Genomic DNA, 17,841 nt, shown 5'->3' on the forward strand with positions numbered 1-17,841 from the left:
CTATCAATAACAGGTGCCGCATCCTGTAGGGCTCTAGAGCTTGACCTAACTGGGGCATTGACAGAATGAAGAAAAGGCACAAACACACACACACACACACACACACACACACACGTAGGGGGTAATCTGGGATTGGGTGGGCTTGACTCTATACAGTTGTGTGTGTGTCTATATATAATCATAGTGTGTTATATACAGTTGAACAGGGAAGCATTGTTATTGCATACAGCTGAACAGAAGCATTGTTATTGTATACAGCTGAACAAGGAGCCAGGGCTTATGACATATAGCTGAACAAAGAGGCAGGATTAGCTCTTCTCAGGAGGAGCAGCCATCAGGTTGAAAACAAGCCAGTGGGAGATGGAAGCTATGCTGGACATTTTCTACACAAACTCTGAACATTTGCACTTGTAACCAGAGAAAAGCTATGCCATCCTTCTGAGCCTCGCCCAACGAAGGTTCTGGCACTCCCATGCTGAGGCACTGGAGTCCTTGACATGGCTGTGCTCCTGTCGACAACAAGCAGGCACTCAAGACTTCACTTGCTCCCTACAAAGGGGGACCTAAAATCTTTAGTGATGAACAGGTTTCAGATGGCCTGTAAGCTCCCTGCATATGTCCACACAAGTTCTCAAAGAAACAGATTCCTGGGATCTGTGGCGCTAACAGCTCAGAATCAGTAACAGCCCATCCTTCACATTCCCAGAGAAGCAACTGGTTTCCATAGCTACTTATGCATTGTACCCATGACTCAGAAGAGATGCTGCGTTCCCACTGAGAGAAATGAACCTGGGAATGGCAAACTCAGAGTAGATAAAAATATCACTCCGTATTCATTCAGTGGAAAGATCAAGAAATGGCATTCATCGACAGATGGTGGCCATTAGACTGGAGTTTCATTGGGAGTTGGCAATTTGATGACAAAGTAAAGTGAAAGAAAGAACGGGGAAGGCAGATAAAGGTGTGGTTATGGTGGCGAATGGACTGAAAATACAATAGTGGCACAAGAGGAAAAGGAACAGGCAAACCAGTATGAATTGAGTCATTCAGAAAATTTAAATGATGGCCAAATAAACATACTTAGTCAGGCAAGAAGAGACCTTTTCCTTCTCCTATTCCACAGTTTTATGGTGTTTTTTTTTTATTTTCTTGTGTGCACATGCGTGCTGTGCATATGTAGATGTGTGCACCTGAGATGCTGCATATGCATGCACATACACATAGAGGCCAGAGGTCAACCTTAGGTGTCATTCCTCAGGAGTCATCCACTTTGTTGAGACTGGGTCTCTCGCTGGGACCTGAGTCTCACAGATAAAACGTGGGGGGCTAGTCAGCAAGTCCCAGGGCTCTGTGTACCTCTGCCTCCCCAGCGCTAGCATCTCAAATGCACGCCACTATTTCTGGCTTTTTCCTGGGATTTTAAGAGGAAGAATCTAAGCCATCTGAGAGTAATGCTGTCTTGTCTCCTCCCCCATTCAGTCTCTCACAATTTATTGAAGCTCTATCACTGGTACACATTGTGGGTGCAGATACAAACATCAAGAAGTTCCAGCCACTGGTATCCAAGTGGAACAACATGAAGGCGGATGATCCCTTGTAGATGTTGAAAACACGTGCTGAGAATATATAGCTCCATTCTTGTTTGCACAGCGGGGCTCTGCAAGGACCCCTGTTTCTCTCTAATGGATGAGCAGCTTTCCTATTCCTGTTTAGTCTAATTTAGAATTCTACTCTACAACCAAATCCCTTTCCTCTTAGCATAAGAAAATGTTTGGTCTGAAAATGGTTAACATTTCTTGTTCTAAGTGCAGATGGCTTTATTTCTTTTATCTTGAGAAAAAAATTAATTAACATGTTATTTTAAGAATACCAAAGCATGGGCCAGCTGAACTGCAAATTTTTCTTTAATTTTCAGAAATACCCCATCATAAATGGTGAGCAATTTGGCATTTGCACTTTGGGGACTTTTTCCTTTTATGTACTACATATTATTAGCTTCAGAAGTAGAAGAAACTCAGTGTTGTCTTTTAAATGTCTTTCCATGTCAAAACACTGAGCAGTAACTCCTACATAGGAAAGACTGCAGAGCAGTCCATAGTCTTGAATGTGATTTTGTTCATGTAATTAACCCTCCCCTCACACGTCCAAGGCAGTTAAAAGGTGATTATTTCTAGAACTGCCAAAGCCTCATCACTCTCAGCTGCTCAGCGAAGGTCTCTACTTTGGATCTTTTAAGTGATCCCCGTCTCATTTCTCCTTCACTTCCTGTGTCACTCTCCAAACAGACACCTAGTCCGCACTTATCAGGTGGCTCTGCGTCCTTTCCTTCAAAAGTCCTTCCTTGACAAAACCCAGAAGGACAAAGTGTATGCTTTGAGGAGCCACCAAGTGAGTGTTCTACATGCATTTGCCTGTCTTCACTCCTCGTTAAGGTAGTCTATTAGGACACACAGTGTAACACAGCTCAGTGCATATAACACAGTTCGCGTAGCTGGGTGGAAAACAGAGCATTAGAGCTAGTGGAACAGGAGCGATGGAGCAATTCCCCTCCCATCTTCTTTGTAGAAAGATCCACCTACTCATGCTATTTAGCTCTGCTTCATTTCTAGGGAGCACTGTTTCTCGGGACTGCCAAAAAGAAAATAAGTGTCAAATGAATGCAATCGATACATTTAAGAAAAAACATATTTTGTTCAAATTCCTCCTTGCTAAAAGCAGGATTGCATTAGCTAAGGGCTCTCCCCTGTGTGGTTTTCAGGCCCTTCTTCCTTCCTTCAACACTCCTGTGACTTTCATGTTCTGCACTAGGAACTGATGCCACCCTCCGGTGTTTGTCATTCTCTCGGAGGTCACACAGCCTACATTTTCCTTGTGTCCACAAACATGGTGGCTACCCTACTGTCTCTTTGCAGCTGCGAAGATCTTCCCTTTCCCTCGGGAAATAACAAATAAAATCTGTTGAGAGGAAGCTCATGTTTTTTTCGTCTAGTCCCTTAGGACAGTTAAGTCAGCCACACATACAAGTCCTTCAGCCAAACACAAAACAAATGTACAAACGTGGCTTTTAAATATGTAAATCATTTTCCATGGCAGGGAGGTTCCTGATCCTTAAAAATATCCCTAGTGAGAGATTTCCTCAGCCTACATTCCTTGGCTTAAGCCGGACCATTTTTCTTCTGTCTTCATTAAGAGTTCATAATTCCAGTGAATTTACAGCTACTCTTATGCATGTATGTGGTGGAAGAAGTAGAAAAACAAGGCCTGCAGACACACCAAATTTCTAACAGAAGTCAGGTAAGCAGAAGAAAGGAGAGACGGCAATGGGGCTAAGAAGAGAATACACCCATCCCCAAATTTAGGCTTACACCATTTGCCAGACCCCAAAGCAGCTGTGATCCCAAGTGCCTGTATTGGAAGCGTCCACATTCAACTTCCTCAGGCTACTCCCTCACTGTGGACCTTCAGAATAAACTCTTTCTCAATTTATGCTTTAAAAGAATTTCAGACTCAAGGAAAATTCTAAAGATACTACAGAGAATTACTATATATTCTCCCAAAGCCAGCACGCTACCCCACATGCTTCATTGTTCTTCTGCCGTCATGTAGGCCATCTCTCTCTCTCTCTCTCTCTCTCTCTCTCTCTCTCTCACACACACACACACACATACACACACACAATGAACATCTAGCACTTAGGAGGTATTTTAAACAAATTTTAGCTCACTTTCTTTTCCATCTCTTTCTACTTTCCTCAACATCTATGTAGGTCAGCACTTCTAATGGGGCTGTGACCTAGGCTAAGACGAACCCATGTGCCCTAAAACAGCAATCCAAATGCTCTACTCTTAGATTACAAAATACACGAAACCAAGGGTGTCAGGGTCACTGTTACCCAAAACATAACCAAGAATTCTGCATATAAGGACTGCCTCCCAAACATTATATACAGGTATAAAAACTGTCTGAGACAAAACAAAACAAAAAACCTACAGAAGCAACAAGAACCCCATGGCACATAGGACTGAGTATTCCCCTGAATATTGTAGTTTAGAATAGCTGACATTAAAATGTATTTTCTGGCCAGATGGCAGCAGCACATGCCTTTAATTCCAGCACTCAGGAGGCAGAGGTAGGAGGATCTCTGTGAGTTCAAGTCCAGCCTGGTTTACATAGTGAGTTCTAGGACAGTCATGGATACATGAAAAAACCCTGTCTCAAAAACCAAAACAAACAAACAAACAAACAAATAAATAAAAAGGTAGATTTTCGGATCTCACAGCAGCTGACAGCTCACTACAAGACATAAATACAGTGATGGATAATTAATGGCTATCTTATAACTAAAATTAAAGAGCAAGAGGAAGAGAAGGCACCAAAGACCCACTCACTGGTTGAGTATGGAACAAGGTAGCAGGTGAAAAATCACAGTAACATTGGGCTGGTTATGAAATCGCACCTCAACAATCACTGCCTAACGGATCTTAAAAGGTTATATAATCTCTCTGTACCTCAGCTTCCTCATCTGAAAGACTGGGATGACCACACTGACCTATGGGATTAGGAGGATGTGGGTATTAGCACAGGGAGAGCTCTAGAATAGTAAGTTATGAGCAGTAGCATTACAACAGAATGAGTCGGTGAGCTGCCACAACTGAAGATGTTCGTGACATTCCTTGCCCTTGAGTGAGCCTCCTAGCTTCTTACCTCCATTCCTTTCTCCCTCCCTTCCTTTTTTACCTTCCTCCTTCTCCCTTTCTTTCTGTTTTAGACAGAAAGGTAGCTCAAGCTCGCTTCAAATTCCCTGTCTAGCCTAGACTGACTCCACACTCCTCGAAGATTCTTCCTGCCTCTGCCTCTTGAATGCTGACATTAAAGGCACATACTACCACATTTTAAAAATGTAGTTCTACATCCATGCATTAAAACAAGTTTCATCAAAGGACATAAAATTTCAGTTCAATAGTACAAATTCAAGATATTTATTTTTACAATATGATACTAAAATCACTAACTGCAAATTCTCAAAAGACATATTTTGTTTAGGGCTATGAGATGGCTTGGTGACTAAGAGTACCTTTGTTCTTATGGAAAACCCAGGTTCAGTTCCCAGCACCCACAGAGTGGCTCCAATTCCAGGGGCTCCAATGCTTTTTTCTGATGTCTATAGGTACTAGGTACCCATACATACATACATACAGTCAAAACACTCATATATATGAGATAAAAACAAAAAATTTCTATGCTAGGTATGGTAGTGCAATCTTTAATCCCAGCACATGAGAGGCAGAGGCAGGTGGATCTCTGTGAGTTTGAGGCCACCCTGGTCTACATAGTGAGTCCTGGGATAGTCAGAGATACATTGTAAGATTCTGCCTAAAAAACTGATCTGTTTAAATCGTTAAAATAACTGTAAGTAATGTGTTAGGTATCTCCTTTTAGTCATTCTACAATGTATCTATACTTTAAAACACGTTGCACAGAAAGAAGTAATACTAATTTACTTGCCAATTGAAGATAATTTTAAAATGAGAGGCTGGGGATGTGGCTCAGTAGTAGAACAGGCACATGTCTCTGGGTTCCAACTCCACCATTGAAAAGGAAAATATTCAAAAAGAAAACTAATTCCAGAAAAGTAAACACACCAACACAAAAGACAAGCAAGAAAACACCTGGTAGCCTAGAGAACATTCTCATGACCTTTGATTTGGCAGTGATGATTAAAGAAGCCACAGAGTGTACTAACCACTAAGGAGCAATCTGTAAACCCAAGAAAAATTTTATTTATTCCAGTACAGAAATAGAACAGAAAAATGAGAGGTAGAAAGGAGAAGGTATTTCTAATGCAAATGATGATGAATAGAACTCAGAACATACAGAGTTGCTACAAATCAATATGAAAAGAACATATAGCTTGCCCAAAGTAAAACAATATAAAATTTCTTGCTGGATAAGTTTACAACTGCCTCAGATTCACGTTATCAGTGCTTGGAGGACTAATTGATTTATATCCATAACTTTTAAATGTGTATCATAACTTTAAGAAACTCTGAGATCAAGTATTCCAATGCACTCCTAACGAAGCACTTTGCCAAGCTCTCTACTTAGTAACAGTGCATTAGAATACTTAATTCACTTCAATTAACAATCAAGACAATCCCTCACAGACATGTCCACAGACCAGTCTGAGCTACAGAGTTTATCATTGAGACACTCTTCCCAGGTGACTGCAGATTGTAGCATGCTGACAATTAAAACAAACCAGCACGGCAGTGAACTCTATGATGATCCCATGTTCCCTGCCTTCTAGTGTTGTCGTATTAATAACAATAAGACAAACCCAGCTCTTCAAGTGTGACCAGCACCTGGTGTCTTACTTCTTCTGGCCAGTACAGCAAGATTGACAGGGCATTGCTTCTGGGATTGTTCATTCTCTTTTGTTCCCTCACATGGACACTTTGATAAAGCCAGAAGCCATATGAACCATCCTAGGAAGAGACAGATGTAGCAAGGAACAGAAAACAGGCCAGTCAGAGAATCCTGCCAGCAATCACATGAGTGTGAGTTTGGAAGTGTCTCCTTCCCAGTGCAGCTAAGGATGACAAAGATGCTGGCTGACATCTTTTTGATAGCACTGTAATAGTGCCTGGGTCTGAGGACACAACCATGGATAGTTGTGTTAAAGCACTAAGTTGTCTTAAAACACTAAGTTCCAGGTTGGTTTGTTATACAGTCGTATGGGTAGCTTGTCCAATAAGATTCGCCTAAAGATAGACTATATAGTCTGGTATTAATGTTTAGTATTTCTACTAAGTGTTTTTCAAAATTACAATGTCCAAAATATGAAAAATGAACTGAGTTACTGTGACTTGGGGTAGGAAATATCTGATACTATTACATCAACAATTTACTGTGGATGCTATCATCATCATCAAATACTATCAAACAAGCAAAATGTTGTGGCTAACTGCTTCTGTGCCACATACCTTAGTTCCTTTTGAAAGACAATGGAGTGTTCCATTGTGAAATAAAATAACATATTAGAAAATACTAAAAAGAAAAGTTTTAATAGCAAAAAATTCACAACAGTAAAACTTATACTAACATATTGACTATATTAAAAATAATTACCTAAAGACATCCTAAAGTGATTTTTTTTAGTACAAAATACTGAAATTCTCTTTTAAAACTGAATGGGAAAGAGATGGCTCTTTTCTTTTTTTCCTTCATCCCAAGGCAAATACAGAAAGCAATTTCTACTGACGTCATTTCAAATGCTATCTTAATTTACCGCTGTCACTGCAGGACTCAGACCGACTTCACTCTGCTTCTAGTCACCGCTCCTCTTACTCGGACTTGCCTTCTTTCATCTACGTAGACGCTGCTGCTGAAATCCAGCGTGCCCACCTGGACCTCCCAGACTACCCTCTCATCACGAGGCGGGCTCCATTCCCGGAGCAGTACCTAAGGTGATCAGCTTTAAAACTGGAAAGCTGACTTTGGCTCATGGTGTAGAGGTCTGTGACCGGTTGCCCATGTGGCTGCTGGGCTTGTATGAGGGAGTGAGGTAGGGCAGCACGGCAACCATGATTGGCAGAGGAAGCTTCTTGATTTATAGCAGCCAAAAAAGAAAGAAAGAAAGGAAGAAAGAAAGAAAGAAAGAAAGAAAGAAAGAAAGAAAGAAAGAGAGAGAGAGAGAAAGAAAAAAAAGAAAGAAAAGAGAATCCAGGACCTCAGTATCCTTTTCAGGGGTACATCCCCAAAGACATAACCTTCCCAAGGCACAACTTTCTGGGATTGCCCCTTCCCCTCCAGGAACCACATAGGCTGAGGACCAAGCCTTCACTACACAGCTTAAAACCAGAGAATACTCCATCTCAAGAACCTTAATTTGCTCATACTTGCAAAGTCCCCCTGCTTTTTTTTTTTTTTTTAAGACAGTCTCGAGTAGCTCCGGCTGGCCTTGCATTCACTATGTAGGTGAGATGCCCTTGAACTCCTAATCCTGCTGCTACTGTGTCTACCTCCTGACTCCCATGATTACAGGTCTACATTAACACACATGTCACTTTTGTATTGTCATTTTGAGACAGGGTCTCATGTAGCCTAGACTGGCCTCAAATTTTCTGTGTAGCCAGGATGACCTTTAACCTGCCTACACTTGCTCGGATTTGGAATTATAAGCGAGCTCCACCATACATATCTGCAAAGTCTCCTTTGCCATGTAACACAGTTTCAGGTCCTGAGAGTTAGGACATGAACATCCTGAGGGAGGGAGGACATTACTCTGCCTACCAGAGTGGTACACTATCCATTGTCTGAGGGTAGTTCTGCTATCGATTTATCTACACCATGAAGCAAAGCTATAAAAGAAGGAAAAGCTTCACTAAATAAAAAATTTTCATACCATAACAGTTTTTCATAATTAACACTCCTCCAAACCATGCTTTAAAGTACCCAGAAGCAGAGATGCTATGTAGAAAGATGGAAAAAATAAACAGTCAGTAGAAAAACACGTCCTGAAGAGCAGAAAGTATAAGTTTCTTGGAAAAGATTGATATTTTTCTAAAAATGCAAATTTATGTCCTTCATGATGAATGATAACAATATTGTCGGCACATCAATTTACAGCAAGAAAAATCAGATTGCCTTGCAAGGGATGCTAAAAGTCACCATGCAAAAAATGAACCCTACTAATTCTTATTTTAGCCAAGATCTAATGGGGAAAATGTGTGGCCAATGCAAAAGAAATGTAGTACTGTCAAAAACTCGACAGATTGGATTCTTTGTAAATGATGCATCGTCAGGCCCAATTCCTGATATCAACTGTCTTCCAAATCACCACTGCATGAAACATCTGTTTTCTGCGAGATTAACACAATCCAACAGAAACGTGCCTAGCCCAAAGGAAAGAACGAGATGGTAAAAATTGATTCTAATGCTATTTATGGGAAAGAATTCAGATAAAACCTGGTAGGGTTCAGGAAGAATGTATCCAGGCTCTCCCTTAACTGTGTTTCCCTTGGGACACAGGCATTTTCTTGGTATGAGAGGTGGGATGGTAGCAATACGTGCTTCCATTTCTACCCAATTAGTCTGTTAATGACACAACCAAGTCAACATTAACTTAGACGGCTTATGCCAGAAGCCAAACACAACCCAGACGTCCACGTCAAATCATTTTACCATGAGGAACAACACCATCAAATATGATAAACTAAACATGCATGGGACACAGCCAATGAATCACACATTTCAAGAGATATTTGGTGTAATAAAGCATCTAAATAAAATGAATTTAGACAGTTCTTGGAGTTGTAATGGAATTTGAACTAGAGAAATGGTAACAAAAAAGAGAGATGAGGTAACCTTGGTTTAAGCAACTTCATAATAAAATACAAGCTGCATAAGTTGGTACCTAGTATGTCTGAATATAGCCAGCCAATATCACTGAAACTGCAAATAAATAAGTCGTTTTGATTATCCAATTAGTTGTGTGTCAGACAGCAGACAAAAAAAAGTGTCAAGGTTTTGGATTTCTCACCGATGCCATCTTTGCTAATTTAAACATAAAGTTCCTAGAAGACCATGCAAAAGTTTGAATTCCCAAGAAAGCAGCTGCTTGGGCTTTGATTTGATTTGATTTTTTCTGACATGGCTACCAAATTCCAGAACCCGTCATACCTTTAGGAATAGGCTGGGAATGCTTTGCTCCTTGGTCCAACTTGAAGTCCAGATATAAGGTAGGTGTGCGTGTGTAAACCTTAGACTGAAAAGAAAAAGGAAACATCAACAGATTTCCAAGAATAAGTTTCTTTTAAAAATATTTATTGTGTAGATATGGTCTCTCTCTCTGTCTTTCTCTCTGTGTGTCTCTGTGTGTGTGTGCGCGCATGTGTGTGTGCATGTTTGTGTGTGAGAGCACGTGTTTACCACAGCATGCGTGCAGAGGTCAGAGGACAACGTCAGGTGCTGGGCCTCATCTTCCACCTCCATCTTGCTTAAAAAAGGATCTCTCTCTCTCTCTCTCTCTCTCTCTCTCTCTCTCTCTCTCTCTCCCTCTCTCTCTCTCTCCTCTCTCTCTCTTTGTGGTTCTAGATACTCCAGGCTAGCTGGTCCTCAAGCTTCCAGAACATTCCCTTGTGTCCACCTCCCATGCTAGCACAAGAATGCTTGGATGACTGACATGTGCTACTGTGACTGGCTTCTATATGGATTTTGGAGATCCAAACTCAAGTTGCCAGGTGCGCATGGCGAACACCTTTATCTGCTAGGCCATTTCCTTGGCCCCAGGATAAGATACCTTCCTTCAGCTGAGCCTTTCTGTAGTAGGCCTGGGCCTGGAGCCCTTATATTTATCCTTCCTCCTGGCTTTACAATAAAAACAGCTAGATAATTTCAATGTCATTTATCTCCTTACAGCTCCAAGGGCCCAGCATTAGGATTTTTATTACCCTATAATTGTTCCAATTTTGTCATTTTTAGCCTTACAGTTGATATGGAAAGTCATCTCATGCCCAACTGCATGTTTATCCAACCAGACTCGATAAAGCCATTTTCATTTTGAAATTCAAACAAGGGATCTGTATATTACTTTTCCTCATTAGATCCTTTCGCAGTGGGTGGGGGGGGGGAGCTGGTTGGCCACTATCGGTTTAACGAAAGCTCAACCCCAAAGTAAAAGAAACATCTTCAAGTTTTCTAGTATAAACAGTGATTTTCATTTCATTAACAGCTCAGAAGAGCTGGTAATTCAATACGATGCCATCCTGAACTGTGGGCACAGATTTAAGTCTAACAGATTAATACTTGCTGTAAACTTTATGATGTCTCATTGCTCAACCAAAGCTCCAGTTACTATTGGATTTTTTTTTACTTAAAAATACATATGAAAGGGAAAGAATGTATAATGCTGAGCTTGGCAAAAGCATGTAGTGACTGGCAGGCTTCATACATTGATGCCGGGACTACAATTTAGTGCAAACACTTCAAAAAAAATACTTGTTGACACGTAGCTCAGATGAATACACAAGCAAGTTTTGACCTAACAATTCCACTCCTAAGTGTATTCCCAGTAGAAATGTTCACCAGAAGATGCATACAGGAATCTTAATAGCCCCAACCAGGAAATATCAACATCAGGATCACAAATATGTAAGAACAGATTAAATAAATGGATTATAATACAATTTAATAGTAAGAATAATAAATAAATCTAAACATATGCAACAACTCAAAGGCATCAAATAAGCATAAAATCGAACAAATGAAGGCACGCTCCATATCTGTAAATTTCCGAACAAGGCAAAATTAGAATATGATGTCAGAAGTCAGGAAAAGTAGTTGAGAAGGTTAACTGGAATCATAAGAAGGAGCTTCAAACAAGAAGAAAAACACCAAGATCCCAGGGGAACTGTAACATTTGCTGTTTGGTCTGGCTGCTTATTTTATGGAAATGTTTACTTGGTAAAAATTCTCCAAGCTGTATTCTTGATTTGTGCACTTTTCTGCAGATATATATATATATATATATATATATATATATATATATATATATCATGCTCACAAAACCCCTCATATTAAAAACATACATTTGTAAATAGACATAAAGGAGAATCCACAGTCCAGAAATTTTTAGTACCTTTGATAAGGATGTGATTTTTGAGGGCTAATTATGGAATCTGCATACGAACATTTCTGCTTTTCCCACACTGAATCTCCAGAACCAGTCCACAATGTCTGCCATACAGCAGGCATTTAATAGAAAGATGTTTCACAATGGAAAATACCAAGTGTAACCATACAGTCATTGACATTACACATAAGAGATTCATCAATATTTTTACCTATATGTAGCCACCTGCCTGTCTTCGGGACAAATGAATTTGGTGTGGCCAAAGAATATGTTTATGCATCAAGTTAGAATTAATGAGTCATGAGAACAAAGGATTTTTCTCTCTCTCCTGTGACTGTCTCCTATAGGAACCTCAGGCTTTCAGATGTTCTGGTTTTACATGGTGTGGAAGGTCAAACTATATTCATTCAGCTTCAAAGACTGGAGGAACAAATTCGCCTGTACACACCTAAATGCAACCAGGAAGCCCCGTGACATCGAGTGCAACTTGAAGCTAAAGATTTACAACCAATCTGAAGAGTTTGATGTATTCATGAAACAAGGGCAGCACACGAGGGACACGAGGGTCATTAGGTGTGTAAGGCACCATCTGGAAAGAGGCCTTTTCAGCCAAAAAGATGTCTAAAATTACCTCTTAAGAGATCAAGGGTGAAGTTCGCATAGTATCAGATGGCTCTGCTGCTTAGACAGTACTGAATGAACGCTTTCAAAAGTTCCTAGTTTAAGTAACTTTCCCCAACCCTGCCTCAGCAGCAGATTCAGTGGCCCAACACAGCCTACAGCAAGGAGATTAATCACAAAGAGATGCTTGGCTGAATTTTCACTAGCATGCTCCCAGAATGTGGGCATCTTGAGCTGGGAGGCAGTGTTGTTTAGTATTGCTTTGTCCTGGTCATTAGCAAAGTGTGGATCTTCTTTGGGTTGGGTTCACTCATCAGAGAACCTTCTGGGGAGACTTGGTTGGAGTTTACATCTATTCAGGGCTTAAAGTTCACCACTAGAAAATGAATATCCTTCTCCATACTGTAACTGTTAAATTTCCCCCTCGGATTTTGGAGATCAGGGTTGCAGAGAAGGGAGAATGTGGCTGGGATGAGGCATGGCAGCTAGAGGTGCCGGCAGTTATGGAGAGCCATTGGCTAACACGCTGGGTTCTCACCCTCAAGATTACTCAGTAAACTCCTGACTCTAGCATGGCATCATAATCCATTCTACAAGAAAACAGCAATTTACCTCTCCAAAATGCATGCAAACATGAACACACACACACACACACACACACACACACACACATACAATGTTTTGTATTCACTATATGGATTCATTTGAAAATTCCGAATAGAAGCCAGAGAGGCTTTGCAAAGCCGCACACATCCTATTACTTTACAGTGAGGAATGGACTAAAGGAAAATTTCGTATTCATTCTAGAGGTGCTTCTGGCAAGTTTAAAATGCAATTTCCATTCTAAACTTCTTTCGTATTGAAAATTGGATGAAGAATATCAATATAACACACTGTGAACAACTAATTGCCCACTCACCCAAACTTAAATCCCAAACTTAAATGCGTATTTTAAATTCTATAATTCCATGAGTGTGTATATGTGCACAAATATATCCTTACACAGAGGTGTGTGTGTGTGTGTGTGTGTGTGTGTGTGTGCTGAAAGCAAGTAGTCCTGTTTTTTAATGTCTCATCTCTCTGGGAACTCAGTTAAAACAGCAAATGTAAATTGTGTTTATTCAGCTGCGAGACAGCAATGCCAACCTCAAATGCACTTTAAGAAAATCACATTTACTGTTTTTGTTACACACCAATAGGCCGATTGTGTCCTTATGTTCTGGTTTGTGTATTTTTATGTGCAACACCAAAACATAAATAATTACTCACAGTATTGAGAACTCAACTAGATCATATTCTCTCTCTCTAATTAAAACTAGACTATTTGTCGTGTGACTTCAGTAAAATTAAGATAAACTAGTCTGTGTAAAGCTGGATAGAATCCCTGAACAAACTTCAGCAGGAACACAGCAAATGCGCTTCAAGTCCATCAGTGAAATTGTTCGCTTTTACCTCTTCTTTTTCTGCATGGTTTCGATTACCAGTGCCCAGCAAAGCACAGAAATTCAAAGCTATTCCCCCTCCTCTGTTCTTTTCATTTCATAATTCTCGGTTGAAAATGTTTGCAAAATGTTTAGCCTTGTATCATTTAAAATCTTATTGTCCAAGAGTCAAGCAAGGAAGCTTCGAGAACATAAGCAATATATCGTAAGAGGTTAAGGGTGAATTTTCCTAACCTACAACAGAGGTACTGCCAATTTGGAGGGGTGGTCTTCTCTCTATATATAAACATGTCAGAACTAAATCCCTAATGAGACTTAGGCAATGCTCCTATAATGAGTCCTAAACAACCAAGACAAAACAAGGCTTGTTAAACCACTTCCTTCCCAAACCCAACTACCTTCATTTTCCATCCTTCAAAGACTTCGCACTTAGCCCTGGCTTTTGGTATCATACCCTTGTCAGGCTGACTTCCTTCCTCTACTTTTATTTATAAATCTGATCTTAATTAGGAGATGGAAATTACTCCCATATGGAAACCATGTGCTTAAAAACATTTTCCCAGGATACGGAGAGTGTTACATCTCTCTTTGTGAGTGTGGCAAAGTAGCTTCCATTTCCCCACCGTTTCTTCCACATTTGATGGCTACTTATTCCTGAGTGTTCACACCCTCCCACCATGCTGTCTGGGCTTCACTGAAAACAAGTGTCAGAGATCTAACGTCACATGAGAAAGCTGTAATAAATGTGCTCACAATTCTTTCAGGAAACTATCTTGTGAGTTTTCAAAAGAACGCATCAAATGTATCAATCGGACCATAATATCTCAAGAAAGTGAATTATTCTAAGTATCTGCATGAGGGACTAGCATTCTCCAATACTGTGTAAGAGAAGCAAGCAGAATTGCTACTGTTCTCGGCTCTCATCATCCTCTTGGGCCATCCTCCTAGTGCTGGCTAGTGTGCTTTGTGTGTTGTTGTTGTATGTGCATGGCATTGCTAGCTTATCATGAATGTTGTTGTATGTAAACCTCTAATCACATTTCTATTTCCTTACAGAAATTATGGGTCTTCAGAGCTTAAAGAAAATTGTCAACATAATTGTCAATGTAATTATCTAGTTAGACATCCTTTTTCTTTCTTTTCTTTCTTTTTTTTTTCTGAAAATATCCACTGCAAGTCAGTGTCTTCTCTAGGTGCGGGAATTGTGCTACTCTCCAGAGCAGTTTTGAAACTCTATACTTTTCCCATCTAATCTGCCATTAGAGTATTATATATACCAACAAATTTCCTGCTTGTACATTTATATATCCCCCTCATTATAAACATAGAGAAGAACTAATTGCTGAAGAAGAAAAACATAAAACTTTTGAAGTGTATGTGTGTAACTTAGAAAAAAAACAAGCTTAACGGTAATGTCTCTAAAGCGTGCACGCGCGCGCGCGCGCACACACACACACACACACATATTTGGGGCAAAGCATCATTTCTTTCATTTCTTCTAGTAACTGGCTAAATCATCTTTTGTCAAGTCACTTGGAAGCACCTGTAAAAACAGCACCCATTTCATTAAACACTGAGTGGCTTAGTTAGTAATTTAAAAGGCAGAAATTGCTATCAATACACTCTTTCAATTTGATAATTAGTTTGGATGATATTATCAGTTTAACAAAGAATACTAAGTATTGTTAATATAAGAATAACTAAATATATTGAACATATACTCTATATGTGTGCATCCATATTTTTCTTTTCATCAACTGAGCATCAGGCACTAAATAGGGGTTTCATATATATGAGTTAGACTGATTGTACTTACTTTTTAAAGAAAAACATTTTGCAGATTTATTTATTTTACTTTATTTAAGTATACCTCTTGTGCACCTTGTATCCAAAAAGGTCAAAAGAGAGAATTGGGTTCCCTGGAACTAGAATTAGAGATGATTGTGAACTACCATGTGGGTACTGGGAATCAAACTTGGGCCTTCTGCAAGAGCAGCCAGTGCTCTTAACTGATGTGCCATCTCTCCAGCCCCATATTTCCCTTTTAATAAACTGTGTACTCATTAACATATTGTTTTCTCTGGTTAGCCTATTAATTCCTTCTTTCAAAAATACTAATTGAGGACCTATAACATTCTCTCTCTCTCTTCTTTACCCTCTCTCTCCTCTCATTGCTGCTAAGGATCAAACTCAGAGCCTCGTACACACTAGGCAAGCTCTCCAGCATGGAGCTATATTCTCAAATGGTGATCTATAATCTTTTTCTGCAGGCAACATGGAGAAATCTCAGTGGGGAAGTCCAAATGTGAATCTACTAGCTCAGGCACCTAAGTAACAGAAGATCACTTAGAACACAAAGAGCTTGTAGAATCTTCTAGTATATCTCTCTCATGGCTATCCAAGCTCCTCAGTTTTCTTTCAACCACTTTCTCTCCCTGCCTCCACGTGGAGATCTATACTTCTAAGGTTTGAGGAAATGAAAAGTAGATTCTTTCATCTTATTTAAAACAAACCCCCATCTCATTGTTTAACAAAACGATGCCTTATGTCTCCAATCCAAAAAGCACTCTGATTTCTGAATTCTTGATTGTACAATTCTGGATACAAAGCAGCAGAGATTAGTTTCCATCCTCACTGCCAAAATACTGTGGGGAGGACTAAAACTCTATAATCTTAGTTGACATATACATGACGTGCTACATAGAAAGAAGACCAGGAACTCTTTGTCTATGCACCACTGTCTTTGCAGGATGGGAATTGGGGATGACCAGAAAGCAATCTAACCTCTATCAACAACAGAGGATTCCAGACGGGTTTAAGCATCAGGCGTCTTAACTGTCTGAGAATGTGGGACACAGTGAAATTTTCTTTTGCATCATCTTCCAATCAGTCCTTCCTTTAATCAACAGCGGTGCTCTAGCTCTTCTCACCTTTGATTTCTGGGACAGGGAGTGCAGAGAGGATGACTAAAGGGAACGAGAACGAAGATGCTGATGAAACTCACAGATCTGCAAGTTTACCAGGAACAGGGGGTTCCCTGTGAAACTGAAGTTTGATTTCCTCACTCTTGCAGTCGGCATCCTTCCCCCAAAGATACAGGTGCCCCAGTATCTTGGAAATTTAATCCCAGACAAAGAGAGAAAAAAAAGCACCATCGTCTGAAAAAAAATCCACAGCCCAATACAAGTAACAGTATAAAGAAACCACAAATGGCCCCTATAGCTGCCAACAAGAAGACTTCCTATTCTTTGCCTCCAGTCCAGAGGCAATAAGTTCCAAAATTGAGTCAGCAAGTTTATTAGCCAATGCTAAAATATTCCTTAGGGGGCACTATGATATTTTTTTAATCTGTACTAGCTCCATTTGGTATTTACTAAAATATTTTAAGAGTTCTTGCAAGAAAGTGCATCAAGATCTAACATGAGAAACTATTTGGCAAAGACAAGCTTTCATCGAGCTCGGGGAACTAATACCTTTGTGTAGATAAGATTCCTCATTGTAAGATAAAGAGGAAATGCATCACGGTCCAAGCCTCTCCTCTGTGATTGTTTGCAGGACATTCAGACACAGATGGCCAGGAGTGGGTGCATGTGCAGATAGCTGCCAAAAGCTACCATTTTGGTATAGAAGGAGAGAGATCTTTAGTTTTAAGCTTTGCTCCATAAAAATTAGTCAAAAGTAGAGTCAAGCCCAACAAATTCATGCACAAGGATTGAATGGTGTGACAGGGAGGGAGATGTTCACATAAAAGGATGCAAAATTCAGGAACCATGATTTGGGGTCAAGCCCCTTTTTCGCAATGAGCTGTGTGATCTTGGGGAACACTTTGTGCCTGGCTGGATTACAGCTTTGTCATCCACAAAGTAATGAAATTTGAGAACTGATTTCATGGGTTTATTTTTTGCCTGGCATTTGGATTCAAATGAAGAGTGCAGAAGGAGGGGATTAGAATAGGACTTGGCTGGCTTGGAGAAGCATCGAACTAAACCAGGAATTTTAGATCAGCTGCCATAAGAAGTTCATTCAAATTCTCTAGCACTCTATTACAACAATGGGAAAGCTGAATGAATGGACATGGTCCTATTTGGCTATCACACAAATGGGGAAGCAATGACCCCACTCCCGCCATACCTTGGGCTAAAATAA

At 40.1% G+C, this 17,841-nt stretch overlaps 1 protein-coding gene across 2 annotated transcripts in view; it reads right to left on the reverse strand.

Moving 5' to 3' along the window:
• Positions 1–17,841, reverse strand: part of Pir (pirin) — a 91,709-nt gene that overhangs the window by 24,174 nt on the left and 49,694 nt on the right. For both annotated transcript variants that reach the window (XM_085684746.2, XM_048440626.3), the window contains exon 6: positions 9,682–9,766. In XM_085684746.2, coding sequence (XP_085540872.2) covers positions 9,682–9,766 — 85 coding nt within the window. The remainder of the gene's footprint in view (positions 1–9,681; positions 9,767–17,841) is intronic.

The sequence above is a fragment of the Myodes glareolus genome, chromosome X (genome assembly GCF_982192425.1).
Source record: "Myodes glareolus chromosome X, mMyoGla1.1, whole genome shotgun sequence".
Lineage (NCBI taxonomy): Eukaryota > Metazoa > Chordata > Mammalia > Rodentia > Cricetidae > Myodes > Myodes glareolus.